The 22,986-nt window shown below is 43.9% G+C and overlaps 2 protein-coding genes across 14 annotated transcripts in view; both read right to left on the bottom strand.

Annotated features, from left to right (window-relative positions):
- The window catches only part of KDM7A (lysine demethylase 7A), a 69,075-nt gene extending 51,466 nt beyond the window's left edge, over positions 1-17,609 (bottom strand). For both annotated transcript variants that reach the window (XM_075051955.1, XM_075051954.1), the window contains exon 1: positions 17,463-17,609. In XM_075051955.1, the coding sequence (XP_074908056.1) occupies positions 17,463-17,581 (119 nt within the window). In that variant the 5' untranslated portion in view covers positions 17,582-17,609. The remainder of the gene's footprint in view (positions 1-17,462) is intronic.
- Positions 17,610-19,593: 1,984 nt separating this feature from the next.
- SLC37A3 (solute carrier family 37 member 3) overlaps positions 19,594-22,986 on the bottom strand; it is a 50,886-nt gene continuing 47,493 nt past the window's right edge. For 5 of the 12 annotated variants that reach the window (XR_012653656.1, XR_012653655.1, XR_012653657.1 and 2 more), the window contains one exon: positions 19,594-22,858. The gene's annotated coding sequence lies outside the window, so the exon portion shown is untranslated. The remainder of the gene's footprint in view (positions 22,859-22,986) is intronic. The other 7 variants (XR_012653663.1, XR_012653660.1, XR_012653665.1 and 4 more) reach the window with 7 other exon arrangements.

A 22,986-nucleotide genomic window follows, 5' to 3' on the forward strand; every position in this document is an offset into this window, starting at 1 on the left:
GGTAAATAAAAGCTTTTATTTTTTTTGTTATATACTGTCTACACACATTCATTTGCCTCAACTTTTTTAGTTGTTCGTCTTAATCTTCCTCAGTGCCAACTTGCACACAGACTCCTGTTAATTATCACTCTGTCTCTAGCCATCTTAATGCAACATTGCATATGATGTGGTTTTAAGAATTACTGGCATCCCAAGTCCTTTGACCACAATCGACACAAATTTCAGTTCCAGTTCCAGTGTAGTTTCCTATTAGGTAGCAAGGGCCTTTTGTACACAGAATAGACATACTAGTTGCTTGTAAGAGAGAGAACATTGGAAGGGGAGGAAAGAAGAGAGAAATTAATTGAATCACACACACACGAACAGCCTGTGAAGAGAAACTGAGGTTCAACCCAAAATGACAAACAAATCGTAGGAAGCAATGACATGATATAGCTTGCATTGATCTAACAGCTTGCAGCCACTGGAAGAGGCAGATTACTCATTCCCTTCCAAGCAAGCACTCCCACTCCCCTTCCCTGCAATGGCCCTGGTACTTGTCTGGTTACAAGGCAACCTGTTTTCACTTGCTTATCCAACGGAAACTAACCTAGCCAGTTTTTTGCCTGTTTACCAAGTTAGCTTACAGCACCATCGGACAACTATCAGAGCCAATCCACGAGAGGGAGTGGGACTATGTAGCCTGGAGAGAGGAACATGAGAAGCAGGACTGCCCCTTTTGGCAACAGAAGTCGCTAGACCCAGTCAGGCCTACTGTTGACCTTCACCTTCATTATTCACTAATACTCAGAACTACTCCGATCTAATAAATTGCCAATAGCTTACCAATTAGATTGCAGGGAACATCCCTCCCTGCATCTGAAAAACTTCCTAGAATTTAATCATATACCCTGCACAACATCGAAAAAGATGTTACTAAGTTCCAGAGATGCATACATTGGCACTAGATGCCATAAGTGAACCAAGGTTTTTTAGATAGCACAACATTTAAGATGGTCTTGTCTGACTGCCTTTAGGTATCCCAATCCTTCTTTAATTAAGTGTTTAGTTTTATCAGTTCCTTGAGACCAGTTATCTGTAGCTCCAGCTACGAGAGTAGCTGAGGCAAGTACCAGGCAGATGTATGACTTCATGCCACTACCAATACGTTATTTACCTATAAAACACTCTTTCCAGTAATTCACTGAAGTACAGCCGTAACTATAACAGTCCAGAAAAACAAACAAGTAACCCAAACAGTTTGAAAGCTACATTTCTAAACCACATCAAACATGGCTTTCCATAAAGCAGGACAAGATCAGAAGGACAGATTTTCAGCTAGATTCCCACCTCCTAGTTTGAGAGAAACATGATGACCATTCTGAAGTGTGAAGATATCTACCTGCTCTTAATAAAAGAAGTATCACTTTATGGCAGCTTTTAGGGAAACAACAAGACTTAATGTTTAATGCTCACTCACAGCAGTTTCTGAATTCCAGAATTACCTACACCCAAGTCTCACACAAAAAACTTATAATAATATTCTTATGTAACAAGTGTCTCTTTAATACTAGATACTAGGCCAACCACCTCTTTTAGGCGATCTGCACTGTATATTAAAAGCAGTTTTTAATTTATTTGGGAATTTGTTGGTATGTCTTCAGGAGTTCCATTTCCTTCTCAACACGTAGAAGCATTGACTGTTCCTCATCAACGAAGGGCATGGACTGCAGCCTCCTACAGAGAGAGTACTAGCTGGTTATTCCGGTTGCCTAATAAAGATGAGCTGTTTAGAAAGATCAGGTTGCCTAATAAAGAAGAGCTGTTTAAAAAGATCATGAAGCATGACAAGTACTATCAGTACTGTGTTATTTTATGCAACGCACAGTCTGTAAAGCTTTCGACATCCTGAGTAATACTGTCAGTAGGCACCATCAGACCTGTGTTGTTCTCAAGCACAGTGATAAAAAAAGGTTTGGAGGTGAACAGTAACAAACCCACAATGGCTTCCTAGCCTGAGGGGGATTGATTAGGAAGTTAATTATTGTTTTTAAACTGTGCCCCTTCATTAGAAAATGATGTCAGGCATGATTTGAAAATATGACTTTCTGCTAACAACATCAGGCAATACCCTTTTCTGTCTCCCATGCTCTAGCACCAGTAACCAGTATTAGCACAACCTTAAGACTCCATTGCTGCAAATCCCTTATTCCTGGGTTACTATAGGACTGCGTTGCTACTTTTACAGACCGCAGCAACAGCAAACTTGGCTTCAGCCTGCTTTATACACCTTTTAATTGGCTCCTTACACCAAATACAGTTTATCACCTATCTGGTTTAAAAATTTCTGAAACAGACTGGTTTTAAAGATCTCTTGGAGCCTCCTACTAAGTAGCCTTAACACTCACAGTAGCATTCAGAGTCTCTGCAGCTGTTCCCAAAATGAATCTTTTATTGAATTCAAAATTCAACTCATTAAATAGGTCTCCTTTAAGAAAGAAAGAAAAAAAAACAAAACAAAACAAAGACATTTTTAAAGTCCTCTGCTTCTCAACTGTGTAATTCTTCCTCCAGCCTACAATATTTTTCAGACATTGCTAAGAACTTTTTAGTAAGCAAAGTAATTTCTGCATCTTCTAAGCACAACAGAAAATAATATATGATGGCTCCTATAGCTTTGAAATACCTTACATTTCTAAGGCAAATAGACTTGCAGGCAATAGCAAGTAGAGACAGATGCTTCATTTCTGAAGAAATCTGAGAGCAAACTGGCTCATCATCTCTAGCTCACCATCCTCATTTCAAACGCAGATGGAGTAGCTGATTACATTAACTTCTATTTAAGCTATGATACAAGCAAACTGTTTCAGATACACAGATAATGAGTTTAAATATCAGATGTTACATTGGCTGGCTGGCAGAGCAGTAAGTAGAATAAGCTCCTTCAATCAACTAGATAATGCCTATAATTTAGAGATCTTTATTGGATTCTCAGCTCTTTATAGAGGTCCAGAGGGGCATACTGGCCAAAACTGCATCCATGCAGTCCATAACATATCAAGAAGTTACTGTTACACATTATTCCATCTACAGAAATCTAACTGTTCAATCCTCTTCAGATGGAATTAATGAAGCACAGTAATTTTCAGACCACGTGGAAACTTCAAATAGTGCAGAACAAAGCTAACTAGAGTTTGAGGGTTGAGTTACATCAGCACTAAGATTTAATTTTATCTGCATCAATTATTTTTATCCTGGATATAATCTGACATTCTGATTTTAATCTAAAACTCTAACTGAAACCAGTTTTGCTCTTTCATAAGCTATCTAGAGTCATGTATATTATTTGCAAAAGCACAAATTCACATCTTTTTTTCGAGATTTTACAGGCAAACACTTTTCAGGTAATCTTTACTTCACAGTCTATACTACTCAGCTTCACAGTTTTTAGATGGGGAAAAAGATTTTATCCGTGTATCACTCTATGTATATGTACCTCTTACAATGCCGCCTTCTTCATAGTGGGCAAAACACCAATAATATTTGAACAAGAATACTCAAAGAAATGCATGAGAAAAGAATGAAGCAGAAAGCAGAGGACCTACTACAAAAGGTCCCGTGGAAATGAGTACAGACATTTACCATTCCTGTAAAAACTACAGGAGACATTATGGTTCACTTATTGTGAAAAATACAAAATTAATTTTTCAGGAGAAAATTCTGACTCAAGTTTTGCTTAATTGTTTCTATGAGAGAAGACAGGAAGCCTGCCAAAGAGCAACACCTCCAAGTGTTTTATTTTGTGTGTCAATACTACAAGAAGTGATTATATGAAAATGTTTTGATAGAAGCTAAGTAAATTACGTCTTTGCAATTCAAGACTCATTCGAAGTACACATTATTAGAGGTCTTAGGCTTTGTCTGCAAGGGTAATCTGCACCATTACATGCTGGAGGCCAACTGGCTGGAATGCAGCTCTGCAAGAGAAGGACCTTGTAACCCTAATGGACAAGCTGATCATTACCCAGCAGTCCAACCTCACGGCAATGGCGGCCAACAGCCTCCTGGGCTGCGTTAGGAAAACCGTTACCAAAAGGTCAAGGGAGGTGATCTTTCCCCTCTACTCAGCATTGGTGAGGCCACACCTGGAGCGTTAGGTCCAGTTCTGGGATCCCCAGTAGAAGAGATGTGGACCTACTGGAGCAAGTCCAGCTAAGTGCCACTAAGGTGGTTAAGGGACTACAGCATCCTTCAGATGAGGAGAGTCTGAGAGACCTGCAACCATTCAACTTGGAGAAGAGAAAGCACGGGGGGATCTTATCAAATGTGTGTAAATATCAATACGTATCAATTCCCCTGATGGGAAGGGAAAGGTAACAGACTTTGCTCAGTAGTGCCCAGTGACAGGACAAAAGGCCATGGCCACAGATTAAAGCATATTAAATCCACCTGAACACGGGGGGGGAAGGGGGGCAAGTATTTATTTACTTTTTAGCTGCTGGAGTGGTCCAACAGTGGAGGAGGTTGCAGAGCCTCCATCCGTGGAGATACTCAGAAACCAAGTGGACACAGTTCTGAGCAGCTGCTCTAGCTGACCCTGCTTGAGCAGGGGGGGAGTGGACTAGATGATCTTAAGAGATTCCTTCCAGCCTCAGCAGTTTTGTGATTCTGTGAAAGTTATTTATTAAATCAAAATTTTCTAGATTAATTTGGGTCTATCACTACACTGTTACAAATCCAGTTTAAACCAAAAGTAAGTCTACCAGAGGACTTTTGTTCCACATCAACTGATACTAGCAAGTACAACAGGATGCAGCCTTGGAATGAATAGTTGTAAGGAATAACTACTTTCAATCCAGAGTAGAGAAGAATCAGGGAGAAACTGCAAGAACATGGAGCCGGGGGGGGGGGGGGGAGGGATACATCTATATAAGGGTATTAGGGCAATATCCAAACAGGGAATGCTGGCCCCTAAAGCCCACCTAAATTCAGAAGACAGACAGCTAACCACAGAGGTACCTACACTCACCTGACACCTCACCACTTGACCTGAAAATTCCAAAAGCACTATCTATTCTGCTCACCTTGCGCACCCAGCCAGCATGCACCACGTTCCCTGGCATCGAAGCCAGAAGGCAAGCACAGCTGCCATATTTTCAAAGTACTGGGTACTAAAAAATAATTATGAAGGGAGAAGTTATTTTGTTTTTCCAAGTGAGATGGCAGCAGTGCTTATTCAGGTTGTGGGAGTTCAAGCCCACACACCTCAAGGGAATGGTCACCTCCAAGTTACTTTTTATGTAAAGATACTCTTTATCTCCCCCACTTACTTTGCAGAAAAGAATCCAAGAATTATGGCCCCAGAACAGAATGTAACATGACCCAAACATAATCTTCTGGTTAGAGCACTCAGACATTGACAAGATTATCTTGAGTTCTGGTCCCTGCTCCTGACATCCGTGAATACATACATACATACATACAGTGAGCATCCATTACAGTACAACCTTTTGCAGATCTTAAGACATCCTAATACTTTTTCTTAGTCTTCTGATTTAATAGTGCTTCCTACAGAAGCATAACAGTCTATCCCCTGACTGTGAACGCACTTGTTTTTCTTTAAAAAAAGGCAGGCTGTCAATTTCTGTAAATATTTCAGGAACTGGTGAGGACTTTACATTTGCCTAGAATCTGACTCATACCTGCCAGACTTTTTGGAGTACAGGTAACACTTAACTGTTGTTGCTTTTCTGGTTTGAAAGTGGTGGTAATGTTTTGCTTTCCTTTATGACCTCTACTAACATAATCCAAAAGCGCCAAAAAGGTTTTTCTTTAATAATTAGCAGAAAGCAGTAAATACGTCACATGAGAATAATCATTTACCATGAGCGTTTGTTTCCTAGATAAAGATTTAGAGGTCAATGATCTCTAAAGAGCCTTTAATGAGTTCAATAATTTACTGAATGCAAAGTATTAAGCCATTTTCTTACAATTCAATTACAGAAGAAAAGTTTATTTATCAGTTTGTATTACATAGCATGGGCTATGAAACCAAGTAAAACTAAAAATACTAAGAAAAAATAATCAAGCTATTTGAAGAGTGAGGATTCCCCATGCTTACAATATAATTTGTAGTACATCAATTTAAATATACCTAGAGTCAACTTTCTTTAAAAAGACAGCTTTTACTTTTAGCAGTTCAAACCATGGAGTTACACAAGACAACCTCAAACTGTGTATTTATCTCCAGAAAATGTAAGAATTAAGATTGGACTTGATGCAGCTGATTCAGGTTAGATTCCATTCAGAGAAAGATACAGAAAACTACATTGCAAATTTAAATTAAAGTTGAACATCACTTCTGATTTTCTGCACACCGTAAAGCGGTTTCCATCAAATCAAAAACTCAACCATGCATCTGTATCAGCATCAGCAAGCCTACTGGCTGCATTAGAACTTGGATCTTCCACACTTCACTTCAGAGTGATTGGTCATTGCAACAGATGTTTTAGCACAGAGGCTTTCTTTCCACTCACAAATTAATGTTCAAATTTAAAACTCCAGACTCTTGCAGTACAAGTTAATATTCTCCAAGTATCCTTTGTTCTGATATCCATTTCCTTCCGCATTGTCTTCACTTTCCTGTCCTCTCCCTCCAGCTTTTCACCTAGAAGACCATCTCTTCTTCACTGTACTGCTTACTCCCTTTGTAGACACCCCAGGAGAACAGAAAAATCTCCTAATCTCAGTTCTGATTTTTCAGACACTTGATAACCAGAAGTCTCATTCAGCTGCTTCATGTCTGCTACAGAGTTTTGAAAAGGAAGTATCTGCTTTACTCCCAGCCTCTTAGCGTATAGTCAGTAAGTTTCCAACAATGATCACTTAGAGATTTACAGGTTTTCTTCCAAATGCATATGAGGGTACACATGACACTGGCAAGCATATTAGGGCATAGAGAACACTTCCTAACAAAAACCTTGTTCCAAAGTATGATGGTGCACAAACTTCATAGAAAGCTGATGAATTTCCCAGAGGCTCAGAGCAATGCATACATTCACACTGGAAAGAGACTTGTCCAGCTTCCTCAGGCTGGCATTATAAGAAACAGAATTTTACTATACTGTTAACGATTGTTAACAAAAAATCCAGTATATAAAACACATTTATCTGCTACTTCTGTCTCCAAATTCCTCATTAGCTGTACAAAAAAAAAAAAAAAAAAAAAAAAAACAAAAACCAGAAAAACAGACTATTCAAAACATTAGTAAATGTGTTATAAAAAGCACGTGATATTTTACTAGTGTTGCCCTGGGATGGTATGGAAAATTGGAGACAGAGGCTTTCCTGCTTCAAGCTGCTATATGGTCCACAAGCAACTCCCTGGGAATTTTCCATGTAGTTTGCATTGGGAACTGACATCATACACCCACTCACTTCCACTCTCAGCACACATGCTCCAAGAGCAGTAAGGAATGCATTGCAATTCACTCTCAGTTACATGATGTAAATGTACCAGTCCCTGTTTCATGTAAGCTCAGTCCAGGCAAACAAAATATTTGCTCAAAATCATTTCACTGATCATTCAACCACATTTAAAGGCTAAAGCTTTATTTTCCAATGTTTTACTACTTTCTCATGATTTTGTCTCATTTCCTTGTCCCCCTCCCCACATAACATTGCTGTTTAAGACTGTGAGTAGCATCAAAGAAAAAAGAGAATTAAATGCAGTGCTACCCTACGAAAAACAAAGGTTCAGCCAATTAAGGTAGAGACATGCATTGACGTTCACATGCTGGGGGGCGGGGGGGGGGGCAAGGCACAAAAGCACTAATGTGCAATAAACAAACAGGACTCTAGAGATACCTGGGACCTATTCCTTAATGTGAGGAAACTACTTCTGAGAAAACACCAGTTGTATGCAAGGCATCTTCACAAGAAGCAGGTAATGGCACCTCACATTAACAGGTCAAGCACTGGCACCAACAGCGATACATTCCTTTCACCAATATACAAGATCTTGATCTCTCTTATACTAATAAGTCTATTCAGCATTCAGTACCAGAACTAACTAGGAGTAAAAAGCTTTATTATTCTATAAAGTGGAGGGTTCGTGGGTTTTTTTCATTAGCCAATGAAGTTATTTCCACACTCTGATAAGGGCCAGGAAATAGAATGCACAGTATGTTCTCACTGGTGATGCTAGCACAGACACCAAATCCAAAAACCAAAACGAAATTAGAATTTGCCCCTACTAGTAAAATATAAAAGCCAAGAGGTAACACTTGCAGAAGTACTTAAGAGTTACATCTTCACTTCAGAAAATTCTGATCTACTCAAATGATACTCCTAACGCTAGTTCACACCTAAATCCTTCTTACTGGAGTTTCATGATGCTGCAAGCACAAGCCAGCTGACCATGCTGGAAGTATAAGCTACAGCCAAGGCATTTGCTCTCACTCAGTTAAATGAGACACTTTTCAGCAAGGATGCTAGTCCAATCACTCAATACTACTGCTGCCCCATTCATTCTTATGAAGAATAAGAACAATATTCTAACTACTTCTCCTATATTCATTACATCAGAGCAGCAGCACGTTTTACTGCAGCATTAAGAGATTCAAAGTGATGTCCCCCCAGGTCCCAGCAATTCACACAGGAAGGCACAGCATCAGAGGCAGCAAGTTGCTGCTCACCTTTGCATCGCATTCATGTGTCCTCCAGGCAGACGTATACTGTAGTTAGAACTTGAGATTTAAGAGACTACATGTGTACACCATTTTTGTTAACATGCTTTTGGTCCTATCTTACATAAGCGATAGAGCACAGAGAAATACCTAGGACAGCGTGTTTGGGCTTGAAGCTGTGGCATGTCAACACAGCACACCATCATGAAATACAAAGGGAAAACACTATCCTAAGAGGTAGACTGGCAACATTTGCCTGGGCACAACATCAGATTAGCACGGCTATCTTGCTTTTGGTACTGTTCCTAGACTGCTCCATATGGTACTTTGCAGCTCACAGATCTGCCCATCAGTACTCCCTGAAAGCCATACGTTCAAGTTGCAGTGCCTCATTTCACTTCCGCTTGTTCTTGACACTGAGTTTTGCAAGTCAACAGGATGATGTAATCTTTTAGTGAAAAGATCCAAATATTTTTGTTATTGAAACAAAACTAAAAAATCTGTACCTCAGGCAAGCCAGCTAGAAGTGTTACAAGTACTAATGGGTAATAAAACATAGCAATTCCTTTAGTTGCTCTTCATTTACCCTATCTGGCCTTTGTTTACTGGCCCTCAAACGTCAATACCCCAAAAGGAAAATGTCAGTCTATTCAGAAAATACTGCCTGATAAGTGGTAAGAATGACAGATCAGATCAATCCTATCTCCTCAATATCAAAGACTTCATTTCTCAGAAAGTCACCTTTCCTTGCACTCATTTTCATGAATAGTGCTTTAAGAGCCTTTAAGTGAATAAAGCATTAATGTAAATGGAACAAACACAATTAAATTTATGAAATGAATTTCCCAGGCTAGCTGCAATGTCAGCTGACAGTTTCAAATGAAAATAAATAGACTTTGTACCACAATGTATTAAAAATTTACAACAGTCATCCTCACTCCAGTTGGCTTTTAAGACAGAATGATGTGGGAGGGTTTTTAAAAAAGCTTTCTTGCTTTTGTGGCAAACATCAGCATTTATGCCTGTCTGAGCAACAATGAACTCAATATTTTCAGAAAGAAAGACCAGTTTTAAAGTCTACTTTAGTTAATGCTGAAGTAATGGAGAAAACAGTATTAAATATTAATTCCATTCAAAAGCAGAATTGACCTGAGGAGATGTAACTAGTCACATAAATCCACATTACCACCATATAGCAGACATCTCAAGACTATTCATACTCCATAGATTGTTAGTTCTGTGTATTCATAAGCTAATGTTACAATACATTAGAAAGGACTGACAAATGAAAAATAGCTTAGCTATTTTAAAAGCTGTTTATTTCACTAAAATATCTCTCCTACATTGCTAATGAAGCAATAGCAATGTTCTTAATTGAATTTTCGTACTTCAGCAATGAGACAAATTTAAAACTTATTTCTGTTTTTAAGCCTGCACATTGTACCTATGAAAGTCTTTACTGATTACTCAGAGTTGTTTTGAGACAATGGTATTTTATTTTAAAATTATGTAGGGAAAGTACAAATATTTACATGAAGAGTATGAGTTCATATTCAACTTGTGCAAAGTGTCATGTAAACAGAATGGAGACACTGTATCACATGATCTTTCAAAAGATGATACAGAAAGTACACAGAAAACTGCACTGAGAACCTGCTAATGAATATGAAAACTGTCCACAAAAAAAGGCGAGAAACCACAAATGAAGAAAGAAAACAAAATTAATGTGATTTTGCCCACTGGCAGTTAACAGAGTGACACTCCACTGTAAGGCTTAATCCATTTTATTGCCATTGTGTTGCTGTAAGAGAACTCAGCACTATAAACAGAGCAAGATAAGTTGAAAATAAAAGGAATATATTTCATGCTCTGCACTGTAGCACCTAGCAGATATATACAGAAATTAAGCGTACCAAGGAGCAGGCCCCCACCCAGACTTCTCTTACCTCTGTAGTTTGTAGATACAGAAGTCTCAAAACAGAGCCTTATGGAAGCATTTTAATTCTTCAGTCAAATCAAGCATGTATTAAACGTAACACAAGGAAAGAAAGATACCAACGTGCTACATAAACATCAACAAATGACATCTTGGAATATGAAATCATCACAAGTTAATTAGCTAATAAAAAATTCACTATTAGACAGTTAAATTACACATAGAGACTTAGAACACCTTCATTTGCGCAGTCAAGAATGGCCAAAGAAAAAACAATGATACCAAAAATATTGATATAGATCAACTATAACATTACAAAAAATTAAAGGTAGTGTTTAAATCACTAATTCTGAACCTTTGTATCTTGTAACTAACATTGAATAGGCAATAATTAATTTGTACTGTAGAAATTAGAACTATTAGCATTTAACAATTGTTCAGAAACTCACTAGAATCTTGTTGCAATTCTACTTTAAAAAGCTGAATTATATACCCTTCAGTTCTCTTACATATCTTTATTGGACAATACTTTTTCTTCCTTGTCCTAGTTATTGTATCAAAATGCATATTCTAAAACTTCTACTATGTTTTATTCCAGAACATCAAATGAAAAAATCTACCACATTACAGGTCTAAAGGAAAGAGGTTTTAACTTTGAAAGTACACATACTTCAAATAAAGCCAGTTTTTCAAGGAAACTGTAAAGAAAAAAAACCTTGTATATATAATTCTACATGTTATTACACAGTTCCAAAAATTGAAGAAATTTGAATACTTACTGCTCTACAGTGCTTATTATGGTAGAATACATCTACTTTAATATATATTAATAAGTCTTCCCACTTCACAGATGGGAACCGAGAAGGAAGAATTGGTTTGCTCAAATGAAGAATATAAAAGGATTGGAAACAGACACCCAATTACACAAGTGCTAGTCTGGCATCCTTATTATTAGTTTCTTCTCAGTTTAACCAAAACTGTTTCAGCTTTTGTATTGTTAGAAGAGCTGAAGTCACTTGAAGTTATTTAATTCTTTGGCAGAAGACACACAGCTCATTGGACTTAAGCTGAGGCTTCCATCTTACCTCTAAGGAAACAAGGCTAAACCATAGAAAAGTAAGGTTAACAAACACATTCACTTTCCCTTGAGGTCTAAAACACTTCCCTAACATACACCCAGTTGCCACAGGAAGAATTTCAGGCTTATACATTATGAAAGTCAGGAAGTCAGCTCAGGAGCCTCTGGTGCCAGACCAGAGCTCTAGTGACCAGACAAGGATTTGTTGATTCAGTTCTGGCCCCTGAACTTTTACAATTACAAGGCCTTAATTTTCTGTAAACAGAAGGTCTGCACCAGAAGGCATTTGTAAAAGTCTGTCTTTGCAGTCTCCATGTTTCTTGACATGAGCATCACGGAACCTTGTCCTCTAAGTCCCTTGAAGCCAGACACAGGAGCTTCGCCCATCTCTGCAAAGAGACGATGTTCTGGGGTTGCAACGCTGCAGCTGCACTGGAAATGCCTTGCTTGCTATGGACCCCACTAGATGAGCAGATAAATCTGGGCAGAGGCCATCAGATTAAAAGCAGAGTCACATACGGTGACTGAGACACAAAAACAAAGTTCCACAGAACTGGGTGAGCCATCGATCCCGACGCAGGCAGTGAGGAAGAAAAACAGGCAACTCTTCTGTCTTTTCCCACCTACTATCATCTCCTCCAGCAACACAGTCCTCACTAATATTTTGCAACAGTCTGGGACTCATCTAGCCCTTGATGAGCGTGTTCAGCTCAGTAACCCAACAAAAAGCTAACCCAGCAAAAGAATGGGGTTTGTCAGTTTTCTGAGCAGAGTTGATTTACCAAACAATCAGACAAGCACTGAACCAGCAAAAGAGAAATTATAGTAGCATGCAGCCAGGAGTGGGACAGCCTCTTTCAGCAGCAAGGAGCTGGCAAAGCCCATCATGCAGAACCTCATGTATAAAGCTCCAAAACAAAGAACCAATTCAGGAAAAGTAGTCACTATAGCACGTGCATTTCCTTCTTTTCTCAAGGAGAACGCCTGCCTTCAGAGTACAAACCAATGCGTTAAGAGGGACCTGTACCATGTAACGTAACAGCTGCAAGAGGGAACCTTGATTTTGAAACTGAGATCAGATTAAGGAGCGGTTGAGAAATTTTATGTTTCTTCAGAGACCAAATGAAGACATGTTCAAATCTATATAACATCAGAAAACCTATGTTCTACATGAACTTAGCTCAGATGTGATTTTGGTGCTGAAATTTTTTTCCATTTGAGAAAAAAGCCTCAAGGCATCTGCAATTTAAATAGTCAGCCTCAAAAGCTACATGAATCACCTTTCTTTTCAAATTATGTTATTAAGTGTTTTTTAATAATGACAAAGCTGTAAAAAACATCAAACACTTAATGGCGAAGTTCTATATACCATCAATGAACTGCTCTAGGAAAGGAAAAAAAAAGTTAATTCTTTTGAGAAGGCTACACAGAATACAGAATTAATCATGAGAGCAAGAGCTATCAATTTAAAAACAATTCCATATAAATTTAATCAATTTGATTTTGCTATGCAACAGAAGTACGTACATACACACACTACATACAGATTAGTGCTGTATTTCCTTTATTGCCCTCTAACCTGCTCAAATGAAATGCTGATTTCTGTAAACATAAAATTTTATCAAAGAAAAAGGATTTATGGCTTCTAATTTTAAGTTTCATTTACACAAAACACCAAAGATGCAACTTAGGCAAAGCTGGATGGTCTGTTTTCTTTCTTTCTTCTCCCTGAGGGTGAGACATCAAAGTTGACACCATTATGAAATTTTAGGAAAAATTACTGATTTTGAACCAAAAAAAAAAAAAAAGTATTCCCTTCCTATTGCCTGCTGCTCTGGCTTTGAAGAATAAAACACTTCCCTTGTTTCAAAAAAATCTTTAACGTAAAAAAATACATTTAAAAGGTTACAGGCATTTTAAAAGGCAGAGACCATTACTGTAATTGACATTCACATGTTTGATAACTTCTTACCCTATTTGTTATTGAGACATGTTAGAAGTTCACCGTATGTTTGCCAACAAACAAAACATCCCTTGGAAAAGTGCTACACAGAAAACTTCATGGGGGCACCTGCATTTTTAATTCTCAGTTTGCCTGACTGACTTCTCCGTGCTCCTTTACAACCAGTACAGCTTTACAGAGCAAACAGCCTTAAAAAGCTAACTCTGCAATCACTTACTCCTAAAGCATTACTGACACTATGTTGTGCAGACAAAAAGTGAATTCCATGCTTAAACTTAAGTTTGTTCCGACCCGTCTGAAATCTAGTCTACAAGAACAAGTGACATCTATGCAACGTACATCAATCTAGTCAAGTACAGGTATCATGGACAGAAAAAAAGGACAAAAACTTCAAAGGTGACAATAGGATTTCTGCAGGCTCCACAAACACATTTCAAGAACAGAGCTGACTGCAAGATAGGTTTAAAAAAACGATATTCCATGCATAAGGTTACATACATCACCGTAAAAAACACAAGCGAGAAAAGACAACAGTATGTAGTTAACCTAATAACTGAGGTAAAGCATCAGAAAAACGAAGGGAGACAGATCAAGAAGTATCATGCTATGATACGTATCATTTGAAGATGAAGCCAAGAACTTAAAATAGGTGTCAGGAGCTACTGAACAGATTCAAGAAAAAGTAGAACACTTAGAGCAGCATAAAGGAGTTTTTCTGCTACATGCTAGCTGGAGTATATCCTAGACAAGCCAGAAAGGGGGAAGCAGCTTAATGTGACATTTTCATTCAAAGAAGATAAAAAGACCGGGAAAATACAAAAATTATCTAAAATATAAATGGATTTGCCCATCTGAAAGATTTGACAGTTTGTCATATCTGTGTCTCCATAGTCTCTCCACTCTTGCAACCCATTCAAGAAAGTGACGAAGCCTAGAACACCATACAGACACACACTGTTATGCTCTTTTGTTCAGCAAGAGGTAATTACACAAGACTGTGGCAGGCTGTTAGGCCCACTCATAGAGTAACTAAAACCCAGAATGTAGGTTCACAACCTTGTAAGGCACATCAAAATATTTACTTTTACACAAATATTTGCCAGAAGCAATAAAATGTATATTTGATAATATTAATATCTTGGTAACAGTAAACCAAAATACAGTCATTTGAAGACAGTGCAAGAACACCCAGGAAAAAAAAATCACACAAAAAATTTAAACGAATTAGTACCAATCTGCCAGAACAGACTTTGTACTGCCTCCTGCATATTGCTAAGGTGCTCTCTTGACTATACACCGGAAGGCACCAAAGAGTCCGTCATCCAGTAATACATGCTAGGTATCATGTTAGCACAGCACAGCCTTAAGTAAGCATGGGTTTATATGTCTAACATGAAGTCACATCAATCCCATTCCACGGGGGGGGGGGGGGGGGGGGGGATCAAGAAAGCACGAAACCAAGAAGTTCAACAAAAACGTCACGATTTAAGAGTATACATGTTCTTTCACAAGCTATCTTCAGATACTCTTAGAGCAAGGGGAAAGGCACTCCCAGAGCGACCACAGCTGGGAGAGGACACAGATCTCCCACAATCCTGTCCCTTAGTCACAAGACTGGGTGAGCATGCAACTAAATCCCAGAGCAACGCGGCTGTTGCCAGATCCTGCTGGCTTGCTTACTTTCCGCACTTACGGTTTCAGACTATCAAAGCAGTTCAGTGCCAGCACAGTTTTTCTACCAATTGCATGACAGAGCTCAAGAATAGGAACCACTGCAGATCTTTAAGCAGATCAAGATTTAGGAAGAAAGCTACAGAGTGGTCTGTCCCACCTTTGTATCAGACAGTCAATACTTTCCTCCTCGTAACAACTTCAGAAATTAGTTCACTTGTACCCTAGCAATATCGGTGCACAAGACTGGCACTTAAGTTGAGCCTGCATGCGAGCCGAGCGATTGCCAAGACAGAGTGAAAGAGCAACATGCAAATGCAGAAAAATACTTGCAAGAGAGAGAACCTGTAACTGTACAGAGACCTTCAGACGATGTCTGCACCTTTACTACAAGCAGTGACCAAGTTCTGACAAACTTGTATTAAGATACTGTAATCCAAAAAAGCTGTCATGCATCTAGCTTCAAACGACAGCGCTGGCAAGAGTAGTAGCAGTCTAGTTAAAAATATTAACGAGGGGTTGTTTTTAAAGGTACAACAATTCTGCTTTGCCAGTTTTTACAGTTTACAAAAGCCCTTTCATAGTTTCTATTATACTGTGGTTTGAGTCGAGGGAAAGCCATACACAAAGAGCGTAACAACCCAACGTATGTACAAGTCAACATCTGAAATACTGCAAGCCTTCCTTTCATCCTAAAACGTGGCAAGGAAACACCCATGTGTAATAATTACTGTTAAGTAACACCTAGATACGCAACCTACTTTTAGCCAGCATTTTTCTTTTGCCACGGAGGGGAAGAAAGAAAAAAATAAATACAGAAACAAACAAACAAACAAACAAAGCCCAAGAAAAAAAAAAAACCACACACAACCACCGCTTCTCTGCTGCAAGCGCCGAGGGCAAGAGATGAAAGGCAAAGGCGGCCGGACCGCCAGCGCGCTGCCGCACGACACCTCTCCCCGACGGGCAGCCCTCCCCGGCGCACCGCTTTGTTCAGCGGCCGGCTGCACCGGCGAGGTGCAAAGCCCCGGTCCGGTCGCCGGCTTTCCGGGCAACTTCGGGGGCGGCCGGCTCGGCTCGGCTGCGCTCCGCTCCGCTCGGCCCGCCCCGGCCGGGCTCCGCCGCCCCGTACCGGCAGAGGGCGAGGCGGCTGTCTGTCTCGCCGGCAGCCTGTTTTTGTTACACGGGGGGTATTTAAATGTCCTGCTGTCAATCACAAGGCACTTCCTTACACCGCCGCCAGCTCCCCGGTCCGCACGCCGGCGCCGGGGCTCCCCACATAATGGGGGCGGCAACTCGGAGCCCCGCAGCCCCAGCCCGGCCGAGCCGCTTGAGCCGCGGGCCCCCAACTTGCTCCTTTGTTTAACTGCCCGTGAATCCCCACCGCCGCCGCCTCCTCCTCCTCCTCCTCGCAGCCGGGAGGCTGCCGCCGGGCCTTTTATTATTCACACGCTCGCCTCGCACAACACGCGCCGAGTCGGCGGCGGCCGCTCGGGACCGGGGCTGGAAACGTCACCGCGGCGAGAGGAGCGGGGCCACCCTCCTCCGCCGACCGCCCCCGGCCCTCCCCACGGATCGGCCGCCCGCTCCAAACCAAAACGCACGGCGAACCAAGACCCCGAGTCCGGGCCCGGCCGGGGGAGACACCCCCAGCAGCCGGCGCCGTGCCCCCTCCGCACTTCTCCGCCGAGAGACCGCCCTGTCCCGGGAGAGACCCCCCGGGGGAGCGAGGCGGAGGGGGGGGGGGTGGAAGCGACGCCTCCCCAAAGCCGGCTCAACTTGAGGGGGCCGGGGAGCCCCGCATCTGTTGCTCTTTCATAACCGGCCTCCTCCTCCTCCTCCCCCCCCGCGCCCGGCCGCCCCCTCGCCAGCGACGACCCCATGTGCCCAGGGACGGCAGCCCTCGCCGGCACCGGCCACTGCCACCGCCGCGGGGGGGGAGAGACGGAGCGGACGGGAGCCCGTTCCCCTCCCCGTGCTGCCGCCGCGTCGCCATTGTCCCCCCAGCCGTTACCGGGCGGGGGGTGACTGCCACCGCCTGTGCCCGGCCGACCCGGCGGTCCCGTTCCGCCCCCCCCCCGCCGCCGCCGCCGCCGTCCGCCGCCGCCGCCCCGCGGCGCCCGTCCCCGCGCGGCTCCCGGCGCCTACCTGCCGTGGAACCAGTCCTTGCAGATGTCGCACTCGATCATGAAGCGGCTCACGTCGTAGGGCTCCCGGCACACGCAGTACACGGGGGTCGCGGCGGCAGTCGCCGCCGCTCCGGCCATCTTTAAAGAACTCACTGACTGAGGCGCCCGCCCGCTCCCCCTCCCCCTCCCTCCGCCGCGGCCGGCGGCACCAATAACAACAGCGCGCGTGCCAGCCCCACACGCCGCGCGCGCCCCGCCGCCGGCAAGGCAGGCACGGGCTGAGGCGGCGCGGGAGCGAGCGAACAACAGCGCGCGGGGGCGCGCGCACGTGCGTCACCCGGCCCCCGCGGAGGCGGGCGGGAGGGGAGGGGAGGGGAGGGGAGGGGAGGGGGAGAACCGCCCCCCGCTCCCCCCGCCCTCTCTCTCCTCACAGCCACCGTCCCCGCCGCGCCTGCGCCCCGCGGAACGCTCCGCGCCCCGCCCGTCCCGCCGAGCGGCTGGAAACAGAGCGTGCGCGGGGGAGGGAGGGAAGCCCGGCTCCCATTGGGCGCGGGGAGGGGAGCGCACGTGCCGCCGCCCGCCCCGCCCCTCCCGGGAGGCGTGGCGCGGGGAGGCACGCGCTGGCCCTGCCCGTCCCCCCTCCCCCGGGCAAGCGTCACGCGGGGAGGGGGGAGGGGCAGGGTGCCGCGAGGACACGGGCGGCGAGAAGGCGGGGCGGCGGCGGCGGCGCGCGCCGGCTCCCCCTTATGTAACCGCGGCGGCGGAAGCGGCCGAGCGTTGCCGGAGGCGTCCGAAGGCGCCCGAAGGCCGGACTTTGTTGTCGGGCCGCCGGCGCAGGCGCAGAGGCCACCCCCGCTCCGCCGGGCTCGGGCCGACGGCGCCGTCTGGTCCGGTGCGGTCCGGCCTCTGCGCCTCGGTGGGCTCGTCCCGGCTCCTTCCTGAGCAGGGGCCTCCCGCAGACAGCACCGGGCCTTGGCGTAGGGGCCGCTGTCCGGGAGCAGCCGGGTCCCGCATGGTTCTGCCGGCGGGAGCCGCGCAGGCCTGCTGCGGGAGGCCGTCCTCTCTGCTCTTCACTTCATTCCGCTCCTGCGGGTTCAGTCGAAGTAGCCGAAGACCGCGGCTCACGGAAAGTCAGTGAGGCAGCGCTCGTTCCCGGCGGGTTTCTGAGGAGGTTTTTTCCCAGCTCGTCAGTGCGCACACCGAACGTTGAGCAGACGGGCAGCGCTGCTTCTCGGGGCAGAGGCACGTCGACTGATGTCGTGGTGTCGAGGCCGGCCGGTGCTTTCACGCTGTGGAGCTGGGGTCTGCGGTCGTTACTTCTTGTCAAGGCCTCTGCATATGTTTGCAGCGCTGTTCCGTTCCATGCCAGCGCCCGTTCTTTCAGGACACAAAAGTAACACCGATGCATGCATTGTACGTCATCAAGGACAAAAAAGTAGAGTTTAAAATGGAATTTTTTTTTTTTTTCCTGCTGGCAGGCAGAGTCTCAAGGACCTGTGGAGACTATGTTGTATAAGGGAATAGGGAGTCACGTCCTCCACGCTGAATGTACCAATTTAAAAGTGAAACAATAAGTACGTTGAAATGCGTGTTACGGTGATCATAACTGTAATAGACTAACGGTGCATACAGCATTATGAGTTTACATCCCGTGCCCCTAACCACCAGTAGCCACAAAAAAACATACACTGCACGTTTGTTTGGCAGGGAGAAGCTCAGAAGTAAACGTTTCCTTTCCAGGCTGTTACTGTGAAGCTAGCTAATGTTAACATTTATATAAGACAGCAACATGAGATGATGATTTGGCAGCAAATGGGACAGCAAAGAAACGTAAAACAAATAAATCCAGCATGCAGTCTATGTGACTGAGTAGAGAATGAAATAGAGAAATATATGAAACGTAAAGGACCTCTTCAAGAAATACCAGATTCTCAGACCAAACCCCGACCTATTTAGAAAGTGCATGCGGTTCTGACCTGCAGGATGTTGTTAGTGGATGTTTCAGTACTCTTGTTTTCCAATGCACCCCAGTATTTTAGCAACTCAGAATGTGACCGTGGACACAGCGGTCCTCTAAAAAGCTGATGTTAAGCTTAATAGGGGTAAAAAACACCAGCAGGGTAACAAATGATGATTTGGGGGTTTCTGGAAATAATACATACCAAGAGGCTTTCTCATGAAAAATAGTGTTCTCCTTTATTAATCTCATTCAAAAGCACACCCCGGAAGATGCGTGTTAATGGTAGGGCCTGCAAGCTCTTGCAGAAACAATTACAGGTAATATAACAGCCACTAAGAGACAACTGTTCAAATTAAAGTCATTATTCTGTGTTTGTGCAACAAAGTGTCAGTATATGTAGCCATGTTGGAGTCTGAAAAAAAACCAATTCCTTGCTCCTCAGTTTGCTGTTCCTTAGGATGTCACATGGTGAGTTTTATCTTGAAGTTGCAGTTACCAGCTGCAGTGCTAACTTTATCCAAAGTGGCCATAAAAATACACACGTCGTATTTCGGGAGGTGTCTGCAAATGACAAAACCCTTAACCTCCGTGGTAAAGCACACCATTGGGTTTTCCCATAAGAGATGGGGGTGAGGCTGCCTAATGTGTGTTACGTGGGGAGGAGACCTTGTTTTCTTCAGGGTGAGTCCTGTGTTACTGGATTTGATGAGGAAGTTTTCAACTGACATAGAAGAAAGTTGCCCAACAGTCAGAGTGCAAAGAATGAGGAAGCAGGTTGGTCTCAGCACTCCATGGGGACCTTCCCTTCACCAGCCTTGATTACTGCAACAAACAGATTTTATTTCTTTTTAAAGAAAGAAGTTGCAACCTTAAGCATGCAAAGCAAAGCTTGCCATTTAATAAACACTTTCTTTACTACCACAAACATCATCCTTTTGCTGTTGTGATTCTCTCAGAACAAGGTGTGTTTGTGAGTCAGTCCGCTGTGGGCACTCCTTAAGCAGGTGGGGAATACCGACTCCATCTGCTGCAAAAAAATAGAAGCATAAACCAGATCCATCTCCCTCTCAGTCTGATCTGCTTCTTGTCAGCTTTTCTCTTTCCAAGCTTTCTTTCCAACTACACTAAACTATACTTGAATGTAACACAGCAAAAATTCAGAAAAGCCAAAGACCACACACTGTAAGAATTACAAAACCACTTTTAATAAGTGTTCTTCCCAGAAACTTGGAGAGCTTTTATATGACAGTCTTATTAAATGTAGTTTAGAGACAAAAATTTCAATATGGACCTTGAATGTAAACAAATAAATGAAGCCAGTTTAGAGCCGAATCCCCAAAAATCTTCACAAGCAAGCTCATTATTCATAGTAACACATCTGACACCTTAAGAGACCTGGGGCCATAGCCCTCTCTGTCCTTGGCTCCCAACCAGCAAGACATGCCAGCGTGAAATATGGGTGGCAGAGCGCCTTGTAATAAGCAATGTCAGGTTCATATGCTTGGCCCCTGGAGGAGATCTGACTGCCAGAAGCAGGCGAGGCAGCGGTGCCGCAGGGCTGGGGAGGGCTGCGGAACCAGCTCTAGAGGAGCAAGTAGCTCTGGAGATCCAGAGGCAGGAGGACAAGGGGTGGGGATGGTGACGAAGAACCTGTAGAAGGGCAGTGAGAAGTAAGCAGGCAGGAGCAATGAGGCTTGTTTTAAGAAAGCAGCAAGGTCACTGGGACACATCAGCCATTCTCAGGCTTTTCTAATCATCCCTGACCCACTGCTTCTTCTCTGTGAGAGTGTTCCTCCCTGCTCTCTCACTGATGTACCGACACTCTCATGCTCCCCCTTGCCCCACGGTCTAGGTTGCACCCAGCCTACCATCCCCTCAGTGGCTGGAGCAAACCAGTTGATCCCTCAAGCCATGCCCCCCCCCCAATCTTTCCGTGTTATACTCTACCAAAATGTGCCCTGAGCAAGCCCCACTGACCGCCCCCAGCCCCGTGCCCAGACTCCAGCAAAGACCTTAGAAACACAGTCATGAGGGCTGGGGCTAGCTGGGGTGAACGGCTCTGGCACTCAGAAGTACGGGCCAGTACGTAAACACCATCAGGTCTGTAGACACTAAATTCAGGGTTAGGGATTGGGACACCAAGGACTAAAGAGCATCACCTCTTTCTTTGCCCCTCTAGGCAAGCCCAAGTGCTGGTACCCAGCAAGGCGGAAGGCTTTGGGTTATGTTTGGAGGAGTGCTGGCTGACAGTTTATGGTTAAAGCTGGAATCAGGCTTCGGGGTAGAAAGGGCTGAAAAGTCTGGGATTATTCATGAATAATGTGAGGATTTCAGAGATATGATAAGGACTGGCATCCAGTTCTTGTCATTTAGGGATAGGGCTACAAAGGCACTAGAGCTAACCAAATCAAGCAGCTTTCCATTAGGTCTGGAGGGACGATGGATGCACTCAACCTAAAATTTGGGGTGAATTATTGCCATGGGTGGGCAGTGGAGGCTAGAGAAAATGTCAGGAATAGGACGTAGGGCTTAGAACTGAAGAGCTAGAATGGTAGGAAGATGATATGGTCCCCTAGCACTACAATACATGCTTGTGCATATGGCTTACAATTAGCTATCGGTCAGGTATGGCTCACTGCTGTACGGGCCAGTATAGTCAGGATTGTAGTGGGGTTTGGGTCACGGTGCTAAGTAGAGGTCACGTTAGCCAAGGCCATTGCTAGGGGTTGAGTGTGGGAATTTTTCTGTGGTTAAAGTTACTGTTAGAGATCAAAAAAACAGGGTCTATGGAATTCATTTCACCCTGCACGCTCTACAGAATACATCTATAGGCACATCATCTTCTGATCTCCCAAAAGATAACCTTTGCCGCACAACATCCTTCACCCACAGGTCTAGTATTGCCTAGCCATTCCCATATCTTCAGCAAGGTTCATGGTGGGCTAAGGGCTGGTATCAGCAGGGAAAAATAGTTTGTCAGTGGCTCTAGGATGCTGGGCTATGATTACACGTAAGGGTCTTAGCAAGCAACCTATTCTTATCAAGGACGTGACTACCAGCACCCTGCTCTGCAGCAGACAAGAGGGGATGGGAGAAGAGAGCACACATCGTTGCACAATAAAAGCATCCACAGTCCATGGCTGGCTTCATGCATCTCCCAAAGCACATGCCAGATGCTGTAGGTGGCATACAGGGAGGACGAAGAAGGGGGAGCAGGGCAGGGAGGTTGCCAGAAGGGAGAAAGAGAAATTTTCTGGGGCTTTTGTCACTTCTGGGTACTGGCCGAACCACTTATATGTACACACAAATATGCCTACTTGTCTCTTGGGAGCAGGGTGAGAACTTACACCTATCAGACAGAAGATGGTGGCTTTCACCCGGCAGGGCATGGCTGGTTAAAAAAATACTGGAGATGATACTCAGCCGACAAAGACATGGCCCAGGAGCAATCCCGACTAGGGAGAATCAGAAAAAAAAAATCAGACATTAATGGACATTTCTAGAATAACATGAAAATAATCAGATAAATTGTTGGGAAAACATGGGGGTAGAGGTAGTTTCCCCATGTTCAGTCATTTCTTCA

Source organism: Buteo buteo, chromosome 19, assembly GCF_964188355.1.
Source record: "Buteo buteo chromosome 19, bButBut1.hap1.1, whole genome shotgun sequence".
NCBI classification, from domain to species: Eukaryota; Metazoa; Chordata; class Aves; order Accipitriformes; family Accipitridae; genus Buteo; species Buteo buteo.